Genomic DNA, 26166 nt, shown 5'->3' with positions numbered 1-26166 from the left:
ATTTTATTCACTCAATCTGTCTGTTAAAAACCAGGAGACCAAATCACAGTTGTCCATATGTGATCTGATCAAGGCCTTACACAAGGGAACCATAACCTCATGGCTTCTGCATGTCAAGATCCTCTTCATCATTGCCATAATGTTTGCGATTTGGGATGTTCTCACAATTTTTATCAGTCAATCCTCACTTCAAGTTTCTATGAACTATCACTCTTATATCTCTCATCTCTTCCACCTCTTCAAAATTTCCCCATTAATTGTGTCTTCTGCATCTTATCCTTGCCTACCAAATTTCTAAACCTTACACTTTGCAATATTAAACTGATAGCTCTACTATCACACATTCTATTGAGATCCTCCTGTAAGGCCACAACATCTCCTCTGCTCCTCATAGTTCTTTCCAACTTTGTATCATTTGCAAACAGCTGAATATCTTCAGTTAAGCCTATCACAATATCATCATTATACTAATTAAACAATAATGGCTCCAAAATAGACCTCTGCAGAATTCCACTAGTGACCCTCATATTTTCAGATACCACTTACCATACAGCACATTGATACCTATCTGATAGTCAATCAGTTATCCAATTCACTAGTTTCTTATATTTACAGACAACTTTAGCTCTTTTCCAATGTACCCCTGAATATAAGTGATGGGAATTCCTTAGACATGCAGTATTTTATATATTTTATAAGAGTTATAGTTACTGGCTGAAAAAAAATGTTATGAAGGTATCAGCTTAGTTTCAAGGGCTGTATCTTTGAAGAAATAACCTTTGCTCTGTTTATAAGAGTTTTGAGAATGTCATACTGTTGGGTTGGTAGTCTTTAGCCTGTCAAGAAAGGAGGGGAACTGTTACTTTTGTTTCCTATTGTGAAGTATATTTTTAGATGTTAGTTGCTTAGATGCACTAAAAATGTATCTAATGTGTCTATACCATGAAATTAAATAGCAAGATATCATCGACATAACCTGGCTAAACTATAATATGTGTAGCTGTGTTGAGTGCTTGGTTTTCAAATGTTCCATATAGAAATTGGCTAGTGTGCACGTGGGGGGGGGGGGGGGGGAAGGGAATCAATTACATTTTTTCGACAGTGCTTACAACCCTTATAAAACATAAAATACAGTATGCCTTCCTCCATTCCATCCTTTCTGCAACCAACACACAAGATCAGAGAAAATCTATTCTCTATCTTATTCAGGGTACATCAGAAAAAAATATCTAAAGTTATCCACATAATATAATCTCCATGCCACATTCAAACCACACAGTCAGCTGGGTACTTTCATTTGTCTTCCTAACTTCATCCTTTTGCACATCCTGGAGTGTATAAGCTCCTTTTTCATACAGATGATTAGCCTAATTAAGCTGTTAACATCTTAACAGCTGTTAACACCTTGAAGAACACAAAAATTATATCTACACTCATCTGTATGGCAAATCGGAACTGGCAGTCCATGCTCTGGATATTACTAATACAGAGGATTAAATCAGTGTTTCTCAACGTGGGATATATGCCCCACATGGGGGCAATTTGAATATTTTGGAGGCAATTAGAAAATGTACATGTACATATTTATATTATACTTTTTCAGAATTTGGCTGACTATTATGCTAGAGGGGGGCATCAAAATCTTCGAGATGTTGAGGTGGGGCATGATCCAAAAAAAGTTGAGAAACACTGGATTAAATGGAAGAAGACTTCTTTGCTACATTAGAAGTAGAGGTCGCTATAGGTCTGAGAGGCTAATTTTAAAATCAGCATCACCTAAGAGGCACTTTCCTAACCTCAAGAAGTATGGCTGCATAAATGTGAAAAGATCTGGGAGAAAGTCATTCTGAGACCTAATATAGCTTACTGACTCTCCTAATTAACTTTATGGTGATCTAACCCCCCCCCCCCACCTCGATGGCACCTTGTTAAGACATTAGTTCTTTTTTAGTTACAGTCTGAATTGTCTCTATTGGCACTCAACTTCTGGTTGAGTGCCAATGTGCTTGCCAATTGCAACTGTGCTCTGAGGTTGCTAGGCAGAAAACCAGCAAAATATTATTAGTACATTCAATAAATTAATTATATATTTCCCCCCCCCCCATGTTTATACTGTGAAGCACTGCTATAAATAAATACCAATACCTAAGTCTTTCTATAGGTAATTCATGCAACTGCTCACTTGATCTTCTCTTTAAAAAGTAAAGGGATGAGAAGGAAATTCAACTATACTAGCTGTTGTTGTTGTTATGCCATCCAGTCATCTTTGATTCTTGTGATCTTGTGTACAAAGGCTCTCCATCCCACTCGGCCTCTTGTCCTTTCTTTCAGCAACTGTAAGTTTAAGTTGGTAAGTTCTTTTATGTTGTCCATCGAACTCTTTTGTGGACTTCCTCTTCTTTTCATTCCCTCAATCTTCACCAACATAACTGTCTTTTCCAATGATTATCAGCTCACATAATATGTCCAAAGTACATCAACTTCTGTTTAGCAGTCATTGCTTCAAAGGAGCATTCTGTCTTTATTTATACTCTCTAACATTTTCTTATTGGTCATTCTTGCAGTCCATGGGATACTTAACAGTCTCCTTCACACCCATAATTCAAATGAATCGGTTCACTTTCTCTCTTTCATCTTAATAATCCAACTTTCACATCCATACATAACTATTGGAAATACCATTGCTTTGACAATTCTAACTTTTGTGGCCTTATTCACACCTTTATTTTTCATAATTTTTGTCAGGTTTAACATAGTTTTTTTTTTTTCCCCGTGATTATCTTTCTTTTAATTTCATCTTAACATTTACCATCATTTCTGATTCTGGACCCCAGTAAATCATAACCTTCAACAAATCCTATTTTATCAGAATCTATTATAAATTCATTTAAATTGCCAGAAGCCATCACTTTTGTTTTGCTGATGCTTAAATTAAGTCCAGCTTTGTTACACTTTCCATCTTAACCAATAGAATCAACTGCTCTAGGTCTTCCTTAGTTTCTGCTATGAGGGTTGTATTGTCTGCATATCTTAAATTATCCAATTTCTAAAACAAATCTTAATTCCAGCTGAATCATTGTCTAAATTAGTCATTCTAATAATATATTCACTAAACTATACTAGTACAATAACATAAAATTAATTTTTCTCATTCTTTGCACTAGATGGCAGCTAGATTTCATATTGTAAATGTTTAAATTGTATATCATTGATGGAGTATTAAGATTTAAGGAATTTTATCCCTGTAAGGAAATATGTAACAAGAAATGTAAGTTGATCTGTTTTACAGTATTTTTATTTCAGCATCCTTGTATTTGAACTAATACAAATTAACAATAATAATAAGAATAATAAATAAATAAATTAAAATAAAATTTTTATCAAACTATGTCTTATGAAAAATCATAACACATTTGATTCAGTAATAATTTACAAGTAACGTTCGATAATTATGAAAGTTTTGTTGATAGTCAGTGAAGACTTTATAATGACATAAAATAACCATAATATAGCATCAATTTCAGGAGCATTACACATGTAACATCTATTTAGTGTTTTAATAAAATAAACATAATAGTTATTGGGAAACATAAAAAGCTGTTATATTTATACCTCTGGTGTTGGTTTACCAGACAAACAACAGAGAAGCTTCACTCCCAAGCCAATTTGAATGACACGAGGACGAAGATGGAATGTAAAACAAGGTGCACTATCTGGTGGTTCCTCCCACAGCTTAGGTACAGGCTCTCTCCTTCGTCTATGAAAAATAAACATTGGCTGAGTATATTTACTTCTATTTTTCATTCATCTACAAAAATTTTCAAATTTATAAATATAACAGATGCTTGATTATTATTATAAAAATTAAAGATACCAAAAAGTTATATTCTTGGTTTAATCCTTGATCCAAGTGTAAGCAAACATAATTTCTGCTTGTATTATTATTATTATTATTATTACTACCCAAGACCCCATGGAGTCAAAATCTCATCTGGGAGGTCCCATTATCATACACACAGCCCATCATAATATGCTTTAAACACACTCAAATTCTCTGCAGACACCACACTCTCAGGCAAGGGATTCCAATCATTCACAACTCTGCATGAAAAAAACCTGCTTCTGGCTCCCCTACTCACACCCTCTTTTTACAGTTTCCAGGTATGACCTCTGGTTCTCCCCTGATCTCCCACTATTTTCTGTACAGCCATTGATACTATAACATTGATCCTATAACAACCCCTTACTAAACTGTAGGTCTCTATCATATCTCCACTCTTCCTCCTGTCCACCAGACTCTGCAAATTACATCTTCTCAATTTTTCCTCATACTCGACATTTCAGAGGTTAGAAACTACCTTAGTCAGTCGCCTCTGGACCCTTTCCAACATCTCTTCGTCTTTCTGAAAACCAGGTGACCAAATCTGGGCACAATAGCCCACGTGTGGCCTAATGAAAGCCTTATACAATGGAACAAGAATCTACCTACTTCTACAAGTCAGTGTCATCCCATCATTCCCAGAAGCCTTTGTGTTGTCTTCACAGTTTTGGCTGTGTGTGTGTGTGTGTGTGTGTGTGTCCCCTAAATTTCAGATCCATATCCACTATCACCTCAAGATCTCTTATTTCCTGCACCTCCAAAAATATATTTTGAACAAGCAAAAATTCTGCATCCCATCTTTGTTTTCAAAATTTTAAAACCTTACATTTTGCAACATTACTCAATCCCCATTCAAGTGCCCAATCACTGAATTTATTCAAGTCTTCTTGTAAGGCCACACTCTACTCTTAATGTTTTGTACCAAAATTGCATCATCTGCAAACAACTGAATATCTCCATCCAAATATTCACTAATATCATTAATATACAAATTAAACGGTAATGGTCCTATAACAGATTCTTGAGGCACACCGCTAGTGACTTTCCTTTTCCTGGATATTGCTTCCCCATACACAACTGGTTGATATGTATCAGATAACCAGTCTCCAATCCAATGCACTCATCTAATATCCAACCCCATCTGCTCTAGTTTGACTATCAACTTATCATGAGGTACTCTATCAAAAGCCTTTGCGAAATCTAAGTATATTACTGTGTATCCTTCTCCTCTTTCCAAAGAAGCAGTCCCTTATTGTAATAAGTAACCACCCTTTAGCAAATCCATGCTGTCCATCAAAGATACTACCATTGTTGTGAACCCAATTGTGGATCCTAGTTCTCATATGCTTTTCCAACAACTTAACCACAACGCCTGATACACAGATAATCCTATAGTTTGATGCTCGAGTTCTATCACCTTTATGAAGTGGCACAATCTTGCCCTCCATCCACTATTTACGAACTTGACCTAGTGCACGACTTGTATTCAAAAAATATGTCAAGGCCGACATCAACTCCCTGGCACATTCCTTCAGAATACGTGATGATATATTATCAAGTTATCGCAGCCTTATTATCATCTAGTTTGCTCAACTCCCCATACACCTCTTGCTCACTTACAATCAGTCTATCCTCCCCATCATGAACTTGATGGGGAGGATAGACTGATTGTAATCACAGTCACAAGATTGAAAGACCTTTATGAACTGCTTTTTAAGTATCTCCACCATATCTTCCACAACAGCTGTCTTTATACCATTTTCTCCAATCAATGTCATCCTTCCATAATCATTCTTTCTTTTGCTGGCTACATATCAAAAGAATTCCTTAGGATTCTTTTTGACTTCATTAGCTAACTGCTGCTGATACCTCACTTTAGCTATCCTCACTGACCAAGTCACCCATCTTGCCTAGTCTTTGTAATCCTCATGGAATTGGTTATTTCTACTTGTCTTATCTTAATCTCTTTATTCATCCATTTCCTACCTACCTTATTTAACCTTCTCATCCTTGGAATACATTTAAACATTGCATCTACTAGATAGTTTTTGAAAATCCCCCAGACTGAATTAATCTCTTTTCCAGCTAACTTCTCATTTCATTCTACACCTGCAAGCTGTCTCCTGAGCTCTTCATAATCAACCTCTTGCAGTTCCACATATACCCTTATCTCACAAAGGTCCTCACACTGCTGGCAACCATCCAAGTAACCACCTCATGGTCACTCTCATCGATTGGTATGTGATTTGACACCTCATTTATAATTACATCCTCTGATGAGATGACCAAATCCAAGCCCCTCAATCCTCGTGTGCCCTCTGTTACATCTGAGGTAGTTATCCCTCAAAAACTGAAGAAACTCATTTTCTTTATTTCCAGTTGCTATCCCATCATTCCAGTCTATATTGCTGTAATTAACTAATTTGATCATACATTTCATTATTATTAACATCCACATTACCTGGTCTATAACAACATCCAACCAAGTATTTCGTTCCATTCACCTCTATCTCACACCATATTGTCTCAAAACCACTGGCACTATTTCCCTCTTGCATCTCTACTTTGTAGATATAACTCTTTTTCTTTCATCAATAGCACTCTCCCTCCCTTTTTACCCCTTCTATCCTCACGAAACATATCATACCCTTCCATCTCTAATCCTGTTAGGATGTCATCCTCATCTAACCATGTCTCACTTATTTCAACAATTTTTAGGTGAACAGACTCAATTAGTGCAACTATTTCATCTGCCTTGTTTCTTACATTTCTAGCATTTGTATACAAACACAACAGCTCATTTCTGGATCTACAGCTAGTTCCACTGAAACAGTTGGAAACAATTCCAACTGTTTCCCCTTGATCCCAGGTCATCCTATTTCTTTCTTGTCTACACATGCTCTCACATCCTCTTGGGGCATCCACCTTTCTCATACTGTGTACCCCTGTCAACCCTGAGCCTCTCCGTTTTCTTACTCCTCTTGAACACCCATTCTCTCATTTTCCATACTCATGGCACTCACTTCTTCATTCATATCTATTCTTCTTCTTATTATTATTATCGTTACACAGACATCCACATGGAGTTTGAAAATGCATTGCAGAAAGCACACATCAACCACTATTCTAATTGGAATTAAACAAATACACTCAGACAACTTGTTGAACTAACTCTTATTTCACTACTCTCCAAGCAAAAAATCCATCATGCTTGATTATTATATTATTATTACAAGCATCTGCATGGCACTTGAAGATGCATCATGAGAAGCCCAACCTAATCGCTATTTTCACAGAGCCTCTCACTCCACTCAATAAACTCATTCAGTGACTGATAATACAATCAAAAACATTTTCATAATCCATTATAAATTAAAGATACCAAGAAATCATATACTTGGTTTAATCCTTTATCCAAGTATAAGCAAACAAGTTTGTGCCTGAACTATTTTAAGGACTGGGGCAACTTGCATAAAGAAGCTAATGACTTCACATCACTTACCTTAGTATCCCATAATGCAAAGCACATCTCCTCGGACATGTAAAATTCTATGCATTATGGGAAGGGTCACTACTCAGATCATTTTCGATCTTTACTGAGGTCTTAATCAGTGTGAGCCAGACCCAGAGGTTCCAACAATTTTCATAATCCATTACACTCATTTGATTAAATTACTCATTCATTACACTTTTTACATTCGGCAAATAATTTTTTTTCTTTTGTTCTCACATCACCTATCTTCTGTTCCTCTTCTTTCATGATTTCTACAGGCTCTTTCCTCTCATCATGTAATGAAAAATTTCTCTTATAGCTATCATATAAAACCTGCTTTAGGAATTATCTCACAGACAGAACACAAGTAGCAAAAATAGGCACATATCATAGCCGGGGAATACAAATACAACATGGAGTCCCTCAAGGAGCAATATTATCACACTGTTCAACATATACATAAATGACATTCAAAACTTGACCTTACATAGTCAAATTATTATTATTATTATTATTATTATTAAACAAGACCTCATGGAGTCAAAGACTCATCTAGGAGGTCCTTTTATCTCATCATACCGGGTCTTAAACACATTCAAACTCCTTGCAGACACCACACTCTCAGGCAAGGCATTCCAATCATTCACAACTCTGCACGAAAAAAACCTGCCTCTCACTCCCCTATCAATATATCAATATAAATATATCAATACACAGTATCCGGAGAGTTCATCGAAAAGGCAATTCATCGAAAAGGCAATTCATCGAACGACAATTCGTCGCAAATGCAATTCATCAAAAAAACAGTTCACCGAAAATTTAAAATTTTCGAAAATGTTATGAGAAAATGGATCCATTTAGAACAAAACCTGAACTGTGAATAAGGAGATTACAATGCTACTTTCATGGAGAAAAATTATAGAATAATATGGTTCTTATAGTCTTTCTTGTCTGATAACTGTTTCATGTCTGTTCATGGGACTAATTTGCCTGTTTCCGGAAGAAAAGCTCAGCCATCTCCATATTATGTCTGCTAACTTACCTTTAGCAGAACAGGACTGATAAAAATTATGCGTAAATGGGATCCAACTACCCAGGTCTTTCTAACTAAACGGCTTCGTTTTTACCGACTGAACTATGCGGGCTTCATTATTATTATTGTTACTAGTAGCAATATGCAACTTCAATACAGCAATTATTATGGGATGGATTTTACTCAGATTTGCTATTTGAAACTTTTACAAGAAAATGTCGAACCATTCCAGTTTTCAGTTCAGCTATATTCGGGGCGACAAAGAAATAATGTCTCAAAATTATGTACTGTATTACGAAAACTCTCTGACTTGGCGGAATTAGTATAAGTTGCAGTACAAGAAGCAGTCTGCATGGTTAAGTTTTTTGTTCTAAATGGATTATTTTACCATAACATTATCGAAAATTTAAAATTTTCGGTGAATTGTTTTTGATGAATTGTTCATTCGATGAATTGCCTTTTCGATGAATTTTCCTGTAACCCAATACACAGATGACACAGCACTATTAATAGTCCACCCAGACATAAACACTACACGCTCTAAAGCACAACATGACCTAAACAAAATAAATGACTACTTCTATCACAATTTAGTTATAGTAAACAACACCAAAACACAAATGCTAATAATAAAGAACCCTAGAATTATGCACTTTACACCACTAACAATATATAGTCACACATACCACTGCATTAACCATGGAAGCTGCCACTGCTTCAAAATCACACCTGTAACACATGCTAAATACCTCGGTTTATACATTGACAACAACCTTAAATGACTAAATAACCCTCATACCAAATTAAACCTCTCCCATTCTATGAAACATCTCTTCCATGTCTATCTGATAACAACCAGTGACCAGCTTATATGTCTCAATCATATTCCTCCTCTTCCTCCTATTCATGAGGCTCTGCAACTTACATTCTCTCAATCTGTTCTCGTAATCCACATTTCAAAGACCACTGACTACCATTGTGAATCTTCTCTACACCCTTTCCAACATCTCCTTGTCACCATGAAAACCCGGCGACCAAATCTGTGCACAATAATCCATATGAGCCTTATCAAGACCTTATACAATAGAATCATAACCTCTCTATTTCTGCATGCCAGGGTTCTCCGCATCATTTGCCATTATTTGATGTGATGTCTTCACAACTTGTGCAATGTGGCCCCTGAATTTCAGGTCCTTGTCCACCATCACTCCTAGATCTCTCAACTCCTCTACTTCTTTTAAGGTTTCCCCACTAAGTGTATACTTTGCATCCTATCGTTACTTACCAAATCTCAAAACCTTACACTTGGCAATATTGAACTGACAGTTCCACTTACCTGCCCATTCATGCAAATCTCTTCTAATTCAAGTTCTCTTGTAAGGCATCAACATCAGCCTAACTGTGCATTGCTCCCCCCAGTTTTGCATCATCTGCAAACAGCAAGATATCACTAGTTAAACCCAACCCAATATCGTTGACATACAAATTGAACAACAATGGTCCCAAAACTGACCCCTGCGGCACACCACTGTCGACATTTCTCTTTCGAGATACTGCACCCCCATATACAACTTCCTGATACCTATCTGAAAGCCAGTCACTGATCCAACATAGAAGTCTGTTATCCAATCCCATCTGTTTCAATTTATTTAAGAGCTTGTCATGTGGCAGTCTATCAAAAGCCTTTGCAAATTCCAAGCACGCCACTGTATATGCATCTCCTCTGTCCAAGGTATTTGTCACCTTGTTATAGTACATAATTAAGTTAGTGAAACATGATCTCCCCTTAACAAATCCATGCTGATAACCACGGAGAATACTGCTGTTATCAACCCATTTCTGTATTCAACTTCTCATCAAGCTCTTCAGGACCTTCACCACAACTCCAGATATACAGAGCGGCCTATAATTTGAAGCTACAGCCTTATCACCGCCTTTATGCAGTGGAACAATTTTACTCTCCTTCCACTCCCTTGGAACCTTGCTGTTGCAAAACTCTTAAACAGGCATGCCAATGCTACTGCCAGTTCCCTGGAACATTCCCTTAAGATGCGTGATGATATGTCATCAAATCCTATTGCCTTATTAACATCAAGGTTATTTATTTCCTCAAATACCTCCTGCTCATGCACAATTAAGCTATCCTTTCCTATGTCCTCTACACTTAAGTTCCTCATGATTCCACCCTGATCAGGATAAAACACACTTATAAATTAATCACTGAATTCCTCAACAATGTCTTCTGCAGCAGTTACCATTCTACCACTTTCATCCCTTAACTTCATCTTTCCATGATCATTCTTCCTTCTACTCGCCACATATCTAAAAAACTCTCTAAGGTTTTTCTTAGCCTGATTTGACAATTTCTGCTCATACTCTACTTTTGTTTTCCTTACTAACCGAGTCACTCTCCTGGCTTGTTCTTTATACCATGATTACCATTATTCATCATGTACTTCCTCCAAAGTACATTCTTTTTCCAGATTTCATGCTTAAGCTCCACATTTATGCATTTTACACCTACTTTATTCAGGATTTTTGCCTTTGGGATACATTTGTACATTGATGCTATTATGTATTTCTCTGTAAGTTCCCATGCAGCATTTATTTCCTTACCACTGAACTCCTCGTCCCATGTTATAGCCCAAAGTTGTCTCCTAAGCTTGTCATAATCACCAGACTTATAATTCCACATATATCCATTCCTCGCAAAACCTGCATATGACTAGCCACAATACATGTGATTGCTTCATGATCACTTTCACCAACTGGAGAAAAATATGACCCCCCCCCTCTAACAATTACATCCTCTGATGGATTTAGAACTCTTGATCCTCACGTGCTTTTCTTTACATGCTGCTTGAGGTAGTTATCTCTCAAGAACTCAAGAAATTCACTTTCCTTATTCCCAAATGCTATGTCTTCATTCCAATCTATACCGCCATAATTAAAATCACCCGTAATAATTACCCTTTTATTGTTCACTAATTCAAGTTGTTTATACATTTCTTCATCACCATCTTCCACATTCACACTGCCTCATAACCAATGCCACTATTTCCCATTTTCATATCTACCTTATGTGGAATTAATTCCCCTGCTATCAGCAGTAGCACTCCTCCTCCCTTCCTATCCTTTCTATCCTCAAAAAAAAAATACTGTACCCTTCCATTTTTATTCCTGTTATGATATCATCTTCATTCAATCATGTTTGACTTATTCCAATGATTTGTGTGCGATTAAACTCGATCACTGAAACCATTTCATCCCCTTTATTTTTGATACTTCTGGCATTTGTAAACAAACACAACAGTTTATTTTTAGGTCTATAGCCAGTCCTATCCAAGCCATATGTTTGTTGTGATTTCCCCACTATGCCTTCCAAATCACCTTTATCACCGCTTACCACATATACCTGCTCAGTCTCCACTTCTCCACCCACATTGCAATATACTCCATCTTCACTGCCACTTTCAACATTCACTCTCTCTATGCCATGTCTCCCTGTCCAACCGAGCTCCCCCATTTCCCTGTTCTTATATTACCATTCTCTCTTCCTCTCTAACACTACTACTGTGTCCACTGCCAAGCACTGTTGTCTCTTCAGTATCACTGTCCTGATTTATCTCTTCATCTCTTCTTTCTGTTCTCTGGCACACATCACATATGATGTGTGCCAGAGAACAGAAACCATCCAGCAATACTTTCTACAGCACACTCACTCACTCCAAAACCATTTAAATGCAACCCATCACGCTTGTATAATTTCATTCTTCCCTCAAACGCATTCCATACATCCACAATCTCCACTCCCTTCTCCTCACACAGCTCTGCCAACATACCATTCATGATTTTGGCTCTCTGTTGCAACTCATCATCATCATACCTGGGTAACACACTGACAACCTTTCATACTACACTGTTATCTTTCATTCTTCTCAATAGTCTCCTGATATTTGTACTCGTATCCTCCTTATGTCCAGTTAGATCATTCGTCCCTTAAATCACAACTAACTCTCTTGCTTGTTTCTTCCTCATGTCCAATGCCTTAATTATCGTACTCATTCTCCCACCCGGATAGCAGACCTTATGGACTCTATCAGTAACTAGCCCTCTAATTATGAAGTCTCCATATACTGCTATCCTGGAATCGCTCATCACTTCTTTTATTCTTTGCTTTTTCATTCTGTTTTCTTGCATGCTTTCATTAGTTTCCACTAGATGCCTAACATCACTCAACATATTCTTCATTTCATTTTTCATTTTCAATATCTGTTTCATTAAATCTTGCATTCCGACAATTTCACTCTCTATCTCACTATCTCTTGTTCGGCTGCACCTTTACTTCCTTTTCCTCATTCATATTTTCTTTCAACCCATTATCACTAACTTTCGCTTGTACATCTTTGCATTCTTTTACTCCCTCAGTTTCTCATGCTTCGTTTTATTTCGGTTTTTCGTAACTTTCACTTCTACATTCCTGCATTCTTTCACTCCTTTAGTATCTCTATCTTTCATTTCATTTCCCTTTCTTTCATGTACACTATCGATCTCTTCAGTCAGTTTTGCATTCTGTGTATTGTGGTCCAACAGTATATTGCACTTATGACAAATCCATGCTTTCTCTAGTCTTTCACTCATTCTCCCCCTCTCTACAAAGACATCTCTTACATTCTGCCATGCATACATATTGCACTCAGGACATCGAATCAGTTTTGAAATGTCTATGTTGGGCCGCATGGTTGACCTCCTGACTGGCATTGTGTGATATTTAAAATGGCAATTTATACTAATAATTCTGATAGAATTCATGCCAAAAATCACTCAGACATGCTTTGTTCTCAAAAATAAATAATGAAACCCTAAAATTTATGAAACACTGCCAATTATTATTCAAAATAACACTTATTTTTCTGGAGCTCTTTCTGACATTACAAAACTTATATATATATATATATATATATATATGTATATATTAAAAAAAAAAATTGAATGACTAGAAACCAAGAAAAATGAAAACAAAGTTTATTAGCAGAACTAGTTTCAGCTTGTATCAGCCTTCTTCAGGTGCACATTAAAAAAGAAATAACCAGCAAAACATAGAGGAAATAACTGTAAACATCAAGGAAAGTTAGTGTGTAAGCCACCGTAGCGCAATTGGAAAAACAACGGAACACTGCACTCTTTGATTGGAAAAGACCTGGGTTCGATTCTCGTCGTGACGAGGGGCATCCTTATATGGGCTTTTTCAGTTGAAAGTGAGTTAGCTGATCTCATATGGTGGTAGCAGGGTTTTTTCTCCCAGAAACTCAGGTTTTTCATCCCGCGTACAGACAAATTGGCCTTCAGAACATGTGCAATTTACAGACAAAAAAATACTGTTGTTGGTGGTGATGATGGGTGATAGATGGCGTTGATGGTAGTAGTGTCGTAGTTGGAGAATTAAGTAGTAATGGAGAGGATGAGATGTATCTAGCGAAGTATAGTAGTGTGCCCTCCCATGATGAGTCCTTGGACTCCCTGGAGGTGTCACATAGTAATAATAATAGTAATAATAATAATATATTTCAAAGTTGAAGTCTGTGCATTCAAAACTGTTCTCTCATTATCTTCATTGTTGGGCATATACATGCGTATAGCATCTCGCAAACACCAGTATTTGATCATAGCACAATAACAATCTGAAAGGTAGTAACTCTGGTTATTGTTGAGGTGTAGGGGGTTGAGAATGATTTCTTTTGATTCTATTATCTTCCTTTCTAATTCATCGTGGCAACAAAAAATGTTATTAGACTTGTCCCATAGGACTGTATGGCTACTATGGTTCGTTGTCATTTGCACTTGAGAACATCTATTTAGAAGATCTGGAAGTTAAAGCCATCTCTTCTTATCCTTTAAAACCAAGAATTTGGAAAAGATATATTGATGACATTTTCCTGATTTGGAGCCATGGCCGTGAATCTCTCCTAAACTTCCTAGAACATCTAAATAATCAACATCCAAACATAAAATTTATGGTTGAGTTTGAAGCTAATGGTTCTCTTCCTTTTTTGGACATCAAACTGACCCATTCCTCAGAGAAATTAAAAATCTTGATTTACTGAAAAGCTACCTACACCAACAGATATCGCCACAGTCAATCCCATCATTTTCCTCCTCCTCAAAAGTTTGGAATCATTTCTAAACTAGGACATCGCACTCACTCTCTTCTTGATGATGAGATAGAACTTAATAAAGAACTCAGTTTTCTCAGGTCTACTTTTCAACTAAATGGTTATTCACAAAAAAAAATTGACAAATTCCTATTAAATCCATCTGCTCACCATAATGAAGGGACCAATAGTGTGAAAAGTAATATTTCCATACCATACGTAAGCTCTTTCTCACCCAATTGGCCAAGGTTCTTAGGAAATACAACACAAGAACTTTGTTTACTCCTTTTCCGAAAATCTGCTCCTTAGTGAGCCATCTGAAACCTAGACATCACAACCCTAAATATCCCAGTGTTTACCAGATTTGGTGCAACTGTGATATGCCTTACCTTGGTCAAAACAGAGAAATCGATCAAGTTACGCATTGAAGAACATAAGAGAGACATCAGTTACAGGAGAACGCGAGCCAGTGCTTTGTCCAAGCATATTCTGTTCTTGGCCAATTCTAATGAAGAAAACCTTAGCTTTACAGTCCCATGGGACAAGTTTAATAACATTTTTTTGTTGCCACGAAGAATTAGAAAGGAAGATAATAGAATCAAAAGAAATCATTCTCAACCCCTTACATCTCAACAACAACCTGAGTTACAACCTTTCAGACTGTCATTGTGCTATGATCAAATACTGGCATTCACGAGATGCTATACAAATGCATACGCCCAACAATGAAGCCAATGAGAGAACAGTTTTGAATGCGCAGACTTCAATGTTGAAATATACACATCAACTTTCCGTGATGTATACAGTTATTTCCTCGATGTTTTGCTAGTTATTTCTTTTTTAATGTGCACCTGAAGAAGGCTGATACAAGCTGAAACTAGTTGTGTTAATAAACTTTGTTTTAATTTTTCTCGGTTTCTAGTCATTCAATTTTTTAAAAAAATTTATATATCAACTGAGTAAATCAATCTTCCTACACACACACACACACACACATATCAGTGGTGTCACGTGCCCATTTCAGTTGGGTGTGCTGTCATGGCTTATGCAACTTGCGCTACAAAATTCACATCGGTTTTACCATATAATTGCATTTTTATCCACGTATGAAAATTTTAAGAGTGTATACCATATCAGCACTTATCTTAATTGGTCCAATGCAATTCATTGTAGGATAACTTTGAATAATTTAATTTATCAATTAAATGTAACCAAATCTGCACAGAGTGGGGGACATATATTAGAAATACTGAAATATTGAGATACTGTATATTAGAAAACAAAAATGAAGGACAATGCTATATTTGGTTGGTATATTTGAATTACTCAAGTGTAAAATTTGGAAGAGAACAAGGCTCCTCTTTTGACTACAATACTGTTTCCCATTGTAAATATGGACAAAAAAGTTATAAATTTATTGAAAATTATATTAAAAACTTGTCTATATTATATCTAAAAACTTGTCTATCACATCAGTTCACACTTCACACATGTAAAGCAGATGAAACTAAGAAAACAAAAACAGTAACTCATGACAAATGACAACATTCGATTGGATTGACTGACACAATAACCACTCACAGCTTCTGGGTGCTGTTGTCACAGAGCTCAACTTCTAAGCAGTTTAAAACTACTAGAATGCTAAGAATCTGACTCGCTGCACTATCTGTATGTCTGATCAAACGTGTATGTATTTTGAATATACACCTGAGCTATTAACGCAAATGTGATGCATTGTTTACGCATAGAAAAGTGTCCTCTTCATAATGCATTAGTATATTCTGTTTAATTTTAGTATTCATACAAAGCCAGGAAACAATTGGGGGAATCTTTAATGGGAATAAATGGAAAAATAAATGGAATATCAATATCAGTGATATTGATATTCCATGGACTTGCACCATACACCTAGCACACCCGGAATATTCTCCCCTGATATATATATACTGTATTATATTATATTATTTATATCATAATATATATAATATATCATGATATAAATTAATATATATATATATATATATATATATACTTATTTAATATGAGTTTAACACTGAGTCAAGTTTGAAAGGAAAGCAAAATTGTATCTCTGCATAAAAGAGGTAACAGAACTCAAGCTTCAAATTATAGGCCAATTTGTGTGTCAGGTGTTGTGGCTAAAGTGCTGGCTGGTTAGTGAGATCCAGCATCTGGAATTGGGTTGACAAGAGCAGCATTCACTTTGTTGAATAGCATGGATTTAATGAAGGAAGGTCATGTTTTAGTAATTTGCTTACTTATTTTAATAAGATGACAGGTGAATTGGACAAGGGAGATGGAAACACAGTAGTATACTTAAATTTTACAAACACTTTTGATAGTTTGCTACATAATAAGTTAATAGTTAAACTAGAATGGACAGTCATAGATAATAGATTACTACATTGGATTGGAGACTGCCTCTCTGATAGCTATCAGCAAATTGTGTATGGGGAAGAAATATTCCAAAAGAGGAAAGTCACTAGTGGTGTGCCTCATGGGTCTATTTTAGAGTAATTGTTTTTTAAATCTGTATGTTAATGACATTGGAGAAGGTCTGAATACAGATATTCAGTTGTTTTCAGATGATGCAAAGCCATGAGGAATTATGAGAAGTAGAGCAGATGTTGTCGCTTTAAAAGAGAACTTGACTTGAATAGACTGAGTAAATGGGAATGACAATGGAGTTATCAGCTCAGTGTTGAAAGTGTAAGGTTTTAAAATTTGAAAAGGAAAGATGGGATGAAGGGTGTATATGTAGAGTGTGAGGATATTATTATTATTATTATTATTAAACAAGACCTCATGGAGTCAAAGACTCATCTGGGAGGTCCTTTTATCACACACACATCTCATCATACTGTGTCTTAAACACACTCAAACTCCTTGCAGATACAACACTCTCAGTCAAGGCATTCCAATCATTCACAACTCTGCACGAAAAAACCTTCCTCTCACTCCCTCTTTATACCGTTTATACGGATGACCTCTAGTTCTTCCCTGATCTCCCACTATTCTCTGTAGAACTTCTCCACCATTGATCTTATAACAACTCCTTACCAACTTGTAGGTCTCTATCATATCTCCCCTCGTCCTTCTCTCCACTAGACTCTGCAAATTACAACTTCTCAATCTTTCCTCATACTCAACATTCCAGAGGTCAGAAACTACCTTAGTCAGTCACCTTTGTACCCTTTCCAACATCTCTTCATCCTTCTGAAAACTCGGTGACCAAATCTGGGCACAATAGTCCATGTGTGGCCTAATCAAAGCCTTATACAATGGAACAAGAATCTCCCTACTTCTACACGTCAGTGTCCTCTGCATCATTCCCAGAAGTCTTTGTGTTGTCTTCACAATTTTGGCGATGTGTCCCCTAAATTTTAGATCCTTATCCACTATCACCCCCAGATCTCTTATTTCCTCTACTTCCAACAATATATTCTCACCAAGCATAAATTCTGCATCCCATCTTTGTTTTCCAAATTTTAAAACCTTACATTTTGCAACATTGAACTCACATCCCCATTTGCTTCCCCAATCACTCAATTTATTCAAGTCTTCTTGCAAGGCCACAACATCTTCACTACTCTTTATGGTTCATCCCAACTTTGCATCATCTGCAAACAATTGTATATCGCCATCCAAATCTTCACCAATATCATTAATATACAAGTTAAATAGTAATGCCCGTAAAACAGACCCCTGAGGCACTCCACTAGTGACTTTCCTTTTCCTGGATATCGCACCCCCATACACAACTTGTTGATACCTATCAGATAGCCAGTCTCCAATCCAATGCACTAATCTAATATCCAACCCCATCTGCTCTAGTTTGACTGTCAACTTATCATGAGGTTCTCTATCAAAAGCTTTTGCGAAATCCAAGTATATTACTGTTGACACCTGCCTTCGCATATTTTTTTAATACGAGTCTTGCACTTGGTCAAGTTCCTAAAGAGTGGAAGGAGGGCAAGATTGTGCCACTTCATAAAGGAGGTGATCGGACTCAAGCATCAAACTATAGGCCTATCTGTGTGTCAGGTGTTGTGGTTAAGTTGTTGGAGAAGCTTGTGAGAACTAGGATCCAGAGTTGGGTTGACAACAATGGTATAATCTTTGATGGACAGCATGGATTTGCTAAAGGGAGGTCATGTTTTAGTAATCTACTTACTTATTACAGTAAAGTGACTGCTTCCTTGGACAGAGGAGAAGGATACAGTCACTTTACTGTAATAAGTAAGTAGATTACTAAAACATGACCTCCCTTTAGCAAATCCATGCTGTCCATCAAAGATAACACCATTGTTGTCAACCCAACTCTGGATCCTAGTTCTCACAAGCTTCTCCAACAACTTAACCACAACACCTGACACACAGATAGGCCTATAGTTTGATGCTTGAGTTCGATCACCTCCTTTATGAAGTGGCACAATCTTGCCCTCCTTCCACTCTTTAGGAACTTGACCAAGTGCAAGACTCGTATTAAAAAAATATGCGAAGGCAGGTGTCAACTCTCTGGCACATTCCTTCAGAATACGCAGTGATATATTATCAAGTCCCATAGCCTTATTTATATCTAATTTACTCAACTCCCCAAACACCTCTTGCTCACTTACAGTCAGTCTCTCCTCCCCATCATCAACTGCTCTCAATCTCTCCATGAAGTCACTTTCACAAGATTGAAAGATCTCTATGAACTGCTCATTATTGATGTTGAAAGTTTATTTTTCACTTGGTTAGAGTATAATAAAATTAGTTTAATCCTTTATCCAATTGTGAACAAACAAAGTTTGCGCCTGAAAGTATCTTCAGGACTGGGGTGAGATGGTACAACATCAGGGCAATTCGTTGCAAAGGTGGAGCAAGCTACCAACATTCCTATTTCAGTATCTCCTATAATGCAAAACTCATATCCTTGCAGATATCTCTAATGTTATGCATTAAGGGAAGGGCCACTACCCAGACTAGTTTCGACCTTTATTGAGGTCTCTTCAGTGGGAGCCAGGCCCAAGTGGAGATACCAGGCAGAAGCATTAGCAGGTCATCTCTACCTATAGGAGTTGCCAAATGGTGTGCCACCCTTTTTTAATAAATTACTCTGGATTTAGAGAAAGATGGTGGAAGTTTATTTTTCACTTGGTTAGAGTATAATAAAATTAGTTTAATCCTTTATCCAAGTGTGAGCAAACAAAGTTTGCGCCTGAAAGTATCTTCAGGACTGGAGTAAGGTGGTACAACACCAGGTCTCTTAATGCATAACATTAGACATATCCGCAAGGAGATGAGTTTTGCATTATAGGAGATACTGAGATAGGAGTGTTGGTAGCTTGCTCTACCTTTGCAACAAGTTTGCCTGGTGTTGGACCACCTTACCACAGTCCTGAAGATACTTTCAGGCGCAAACTTTGTTTGCTCACACTTGGATAAAGGATTAAACTAATTTTATTATGAACTGCTCATTAAGTATCTCCACCACACATTCTGCATAAGCTGTCTTTATACCATTTCCTCCAATCAATGTCATCCTTCCATAATCATTCTTTCTTTTGCTGGCTACATATCGAAAGAACTCCCTAGGATTCTTTTTGGCTTCATTAGCTAACTGCTGTTCATACCTCTCTTTAGCTACTCTCACCAACCAAGTCACCCTCCTTGCTTGGTCTTTGTAGACCTCATGAAATTGGTTACTTACACTTCTCTTATGCTGCCTCCACAATGCCCTTTTTCTCTGTATCGCATGCTTAATCTCTTTATTCATCCATCTCACACCTACCTTATTTAACCTTCTCACCCGTGGTATACATTTAGACATTGCATGTACCAAGTAGTTTTTGAAAATCCCCAAGCTGCATTGATCTCTTTTCCAGCTAACTCCTCAATCCATGCTACACCTGCAAGCTGTCTCCTGAGCTCTTCATAATCACCCCTCCCTTGAAGTTCCACATATACCCTTTTTTAACAGGGGTCCTTGCACTGCCCAGGTAATCACCTCATGGTAACTTTCACCAATTGGTGGATGATTTGACACCTTATTTATAATTACATCCTCCGATGAGATGACCAAATCCAAGACCCTTAATCCTCGTGTGCCCTCTGTTACATTCTGTCTGAGGTAGTTATCCCTCAAGAACTCAAGAAACTCATTTTCTTTACTTCCAGTTGCTATCTCTTCATTCCAGTCTATATTGCCATAATTAAAATCATCCATTACGATCACCCTTTTCTTATTTACTTGGCTTACTTGATACATTTCACTATCATCACCATCCACATTGCCAGGTCTATAACAACATCCCACCAAGTATTTGATTCTATTCACCTCTATCACACACCATACTGCCTCAAACCCACTGGCACTATTTCCATCTTGCATCTCTACCTTGTATGGACATAATTATTTCTCTATCATCAATAGCCCTCCCCTCCCTTTTTACCTCTTCTATCCTCACGAAACATATCATACCTTTCCATCTCTATTCCTGTCAGGATGTCGTCCTCATCTAACCATGTCTCACTTATTCCGACAATCTTTGGGTGCACAGACGCAATTAGTGCAACCATTTCATCTGCCTTGTTTCTTATACTTCTAGCAGTGGTATACAAACACAACAGCTCATTTCTAGATCTACAGCTAGTTCCACTGATACCACTCACTCGATGTGATCTCTCCATGCTGGACTGGGGCCATTTCCCTTTCTGCTTCTTCATTTCAGAACCCTTTGCAATTCCATCTGTTTCCTCTTGATCCCTGGTCATCGCATTTCTTTCCTGCCTACACATGCTCTCACCTCCTCTTGGAGCATCCACTTTTCTCACACTGTGTACCCCTGTCCACCCTGAGCCTCCCCGTTTCCTTGCTCCTCTTGCACACCCATTCTCTCATTTTCTATACTCATACCACTCACTTCCCCATTCATTTCCACTTCTTCAATCTATCTCTCCTGTCTTACTCTCCTGCTCTTCCACATCACTCCCCTCTCTTACTGGAGAAAGTGGAGAAAATAAGAGATTCAGAGGGCATATTTCTAAAATTGTGAGGAGAACACAACAAATTCTGACAATGATGCAGAGGACACTAACTTGTGGAAGTAAAGAGATTTCGGTTCCAGTGTATAAGGCCGTAATTAAGCTAAATATGGATTGCTGTGTACAAATTTGGTAACCTGATTTTCGAAAGGATGGGGAGGTAATGGAAAGGGTTCAGAGGCAATTGGCTAAGGTGGTTTCTGTTATGTTAAGTATGAAGAAATATTGAAAAGATGCATTTTAAAGAGTATAGTAAATAAGAGGAAGAGGGATGATGTGATAAGAAGATTTAATAAGATATAATAAGAACTCCTTACCAACTTATATGTCTCAATAGAGACATATAAGTTGGTAAGGAGTTCTTATTATTATTATAAATATCTCCATGGAATCAAAGACTCATTGTGGGAGGTCCACTATTATACACACAGTTTATCATACTATGCCTTAAATATGTTCGCTTTCTCTGTACTTACCACACTCAGGCAATGCATTCCAATCAGTCACCACTCTCATTGAAAAGAAACTTGCTCCTCATCCCCTTGCTCACACTCTCCTTATACAGCTTCCAGGACCTCTTGTTCTCTTCCTAACTTCACCCGTTCTATGCAAAACCTCCCTGACATTAATCTGGTAATAACCTTTTAACAGCTTATATGTCTCAATCTTATCCCCTCTCCTTCTTCTATCCACCAATTTTTGCAAATTGCATTTTGCCAATCTATCTTCATACTCAACATTCCAGAGACCAGAAACCACCTTAATCAACTGTCTCTGAAGCTTTTCCAATACTTTTTGAAAACCAGGTGACCAAATGTGCACACATTAACCCATATGTGGCTTGATCAAAGCCTTATACAGGGAACCATAACATTCTTATAAAGCCAATGCCCTCTGCATCATTCCCATTATCCACTGTGTTGTCGTCACAATTTTAGTAACATGTCCTCAAAAGTTTAGTCCTTGTCTACAATCACTCCCAGATCTCTCATCTCCTCTACCTCTTCCAAAATATTTCCACTGATTGTGTATTCTACATCCCATCTCTGCTTCCCAAATTTTAAAACCTTACACTTTGCAACTCTGAAATGACATTTACCATTCAGACAGTGTATTCAAAGTTCTCTTGCAAAGCCACAGCATCTGCTCAACTCCTAATAGCTCTTCCCAGTCATCTGCAAACAACTGCATATTACCATTCAGATCACTCCAAATATCATTTACATACAAATTAAACAGCGATGGACCCAAAACATATCCTTGGGGTGCACCACTAGTAACGTTTCTCTTTTGGAATATCGCTCCTCCTCGCTGATACCTATCAGATAACCAATCTCCAATCCAGTGGAACTAATCTACTGTCCAGCCACATCCATTCTAATTTAATTACCAGCTTGTCATGTGGCAATTTATCAAACACTTATGCAACATCCTTATCCAATGCATTTGTCAGTTTATTATAAACATGAGCAGGCTAAAGCACGATCCGCCTTTAATAAATCCATGCTGGCTGCCAAAGAGTATTTTTCTGTTGTGAACCCAATTCTGAATCTTGGTCCTAACTTCTCTAACACCTTAACAACAACTCCATACACATAGACTGGTCTATAATTCAAAGTCCTACTCTTATCGCCTCCCTTATGAATTGGAACAATTTTTACCCTCTTTCTACTTCTTTGGAACTTGACCCAGTGAAAGATTCATGTTGAAAAGATATGTAAAAGCTGTTGTTAACTCTCTGAACATTCCCTCAAAACATGTAGTGAAATAGCATCAAGTCCCACAGCCTTATTTAAATCAAGTCTATTCAATTCCTCACATACCTCCTGTTCACTTACTAACAGTTCCTCCACCTCCTTCTTTCCCACTGCTTTCAAATTCTGCATGATGTCACATTCATAAGATTGAAATACCTTTATAAATTGCTCATTAATCCCCCAACTGGCCATGATATCTATAGACATCAAGCTAAATCTGGATACACTTCTGTAACATATATTGAATAACATGAATAAGAAATGCAATTTGGTCTCACTATTTCATTCACCTCGGCCGGTAGGGAGGTTAAATATCTCAACTATATTCTCTGCAGTGGTTATCATTCCTCCGTTTTCACCAATCAATCCCATCCCAACATAATTATTCTTTCTTCTTCTAGCCACATATCGAAAAAACTCCTTACAATTTTTCTGGCTGCTATAGCAAACTGCTGCTCATACTGCACTTTTGCTAACCTTATCAAGCGAGTCACCTTCTTCACCTGCTCTTTGTACTTCTCATGCAACTAGTTGTTATAACTACTCATCTTGTGCTTCTTCCATAATACCTTCTTCCAGACTGCATACCTTATCTCTTGATTCATCCATTTTATACCTGCTCTTAACCTTTGGAATACATTCTGATATTGCCTCAACCAAATAGTTCTTGCGTAAGGCCTAAGAAGCACTGATATCCTTTCCATTCAGTTCCCCTTTCCAATTTATTACCACAAGCTGTTTCCTGAGCTTTTCATAATTACCAATCTTATAATTCCACATATATCCCTTTCTAACAAACGTCCTTGAATGACTGGTCACCCTGCAAGTGATCACCTCGTGGTCACTCTCACCAACTGGTGGAAGATTTGACACCCCATTTATAATAACATTATCTGATGAGATGATCAAATCCAATACTCTTGATCCTCATGTTCTCTCTGCTACATACTGCCTAAAGTAACTACCAGCAGAGGGTTTTTATCTTTCAAAAACTCCAGAAATTCATTTTCTTTGCTCCCAGATGCAGCCTCTTGATTCCAGTCTATATTAACATAATTAAAGTCGCCCATAACGATCACTCATTTCTTGCTAGATAGGCCAATTTGCCTATACATTTCCTTCTGATTACCCTTCATATTACCAGGTCTATAGCAACACCCAATATACTAAATATTTCATCCTGTTTACCTCCACCTCACACCATACTGCCTCAAACCCATGGCCACAACTTATTTCTTATATTCTTATTAAATTAATGTTGAAGAGTTTTTCAGAGAATGCTGAAAAGGGGGTGACAAGAACTCATCCCTGGAAATTGTAGAAGGCAGGAGTGAGCAAAGGGGTGAAAAGCAGGTATTTTGCATGTAGAGTGGCGAATGACTAGAATGCTTTTCCTGAGTCATGTCCAGTGAATGCGAATGTATTTAAGGCACATTATGATGAGCTGTGTGTATGATGGGGACTTCCTAGAAAGAGTCTTTGACTCCATGGAGGTCTGGGATGATAATAATAATAATAATAAGAAGAATTCAACTAAAGTCAATTCATGTGGCACCCAAACATTGAGTTTTGAAACATATCCCAGCTTGTACAAATGGTTTTCAATGCTTGTATGAGATATGTTCAGTACTGCAGCAATCTCTCACACTGTTTGTGATGGATTTTTGTCAACGATATCCTTCACAACACTCGAATCAACCTCAGTTGGGCGACTGGTGCGAGGTGCATTACTGATGTCGAAATCTCCAAAACGAAATTTGGTAAACCACTTTTGGCATACACATTCTGTTAAGGCACCATCCCCATATATGCTGCATATTTTTTATGGGCCTCCACAGCTCATTTGCCTTTTTTGAAATTAAAAAGCAAAATATGCAGGTAATGTACATTATTTCCTTCCATTTCTAAAAATATGTTATGCACATGCAACTGAAGTAGGCCGAACGAAAATTCACTGAAAGGTTATGTGAAATGTTGCCTTTCAACTGCGCAATAACATTGCACGGTAGCGCAACAATAGCGACAGGTGAAGCGGTGTAAACTTGTACTAACGCATAAACCAAATGAACTTATTTGCCAACCCAATACATTCATTGCTATGGTCCATTTCCTATACTCACTATTCACCCAAGTATCCCTTCTTCAATTATTATTCTTTCACTTCACTTGAATGTCAGGCCAATCAGGCCAATTTATTTTGGCCTGATTGGCTGATCCCCTTTCCAAATGCACACTTTTCTTTTTATACCCCTGATACATGTGATCATTACTCACTATTTTATATCTCCCTTGTATCTCTTGCTCCCCCCCCCCCCCCCCACACACACTGTTTGCCCAATTTCAGTGATTGTTCATTTCACTCTCCATATATTTATTTGGTTGACTCTTGGTATACCATTGTACATATCTTTTGCCTGAACCAATTCTATCAAACTTGTAAGCATAGCTATCATTGGATATAACATTTTAAACTCGAATGATGCTTCTAGCAGATGCAGTCTGAGACAAATTATTACTCAGACACTCTAGACATTGTCTCTGTCTCTTTCTTTTCCTCTACATTTCTTATTTGCTTCCAGTCCATATTATCACAATTATAATCGTTCATTTCAGATCTCCCTCCTTTTAACTTGCCAAACTAATTTATCTGAACATTTCATGATCAGATAAATTACCTTCTTCCTGGCCTTCTACATTTCTTTGTCTGTAGCATCCTATTATATATATTAAAACTAAATTGAAACTAAATTAAATTGAAACAGATAGCATTAGATAACAGACTAGTCAGTTGGATAGCTGGCTGA

At 37.3% G+C, this 26166-nt stretch overlaps 1 protein-coding gene across 5 annotated transcripts in view; it reads right to left on the bottom strand.

The window, feature by feature from the left end:
• Nucleotides 1-26166, bottom strand: part of LOC150108743 (twitchin-like) — a 2666638-nt gene that overhangs the window by 116146 nt on the left and 2524326 nt on the right. For all 5 annotated transcript variants that reach the window (XM_090390962.1, XM_090390961.1, XM_090390964.1 and 2 more), the window contains one exon: nt 3613-3757. In XM_090390962.1, coding sequence (XP_090247088.1) covers nt 3613-3757 — 145 coding nt within the window. The remainder of the gene's footprint in view (nt 1-3612; nt 3758-26166) is intronic.

The sequence above is a fragment of the Typopeltis vanoorti genome, chromosome 3, assembly GCF_054136105.1.
Source record: "Typopeltis vanoorti isolate ZY-2024b chromosome 3, IOZ_Tvanoo_1.0, whole genome shotgun sequence".
Taxonomy (NCBI): domain Eukaryota; kingdom Metazoa; phylum Arthropoda; class Arachnida; order Uropygi; family Thelyphonidae; genus Typopeltis; species Typopeltis vanoorti.
The sequence above is the reverse complement of the archived record's forward strand: the minus strand, read 5'-3'. Positions and strand labels throughout refer to the sequence as shown.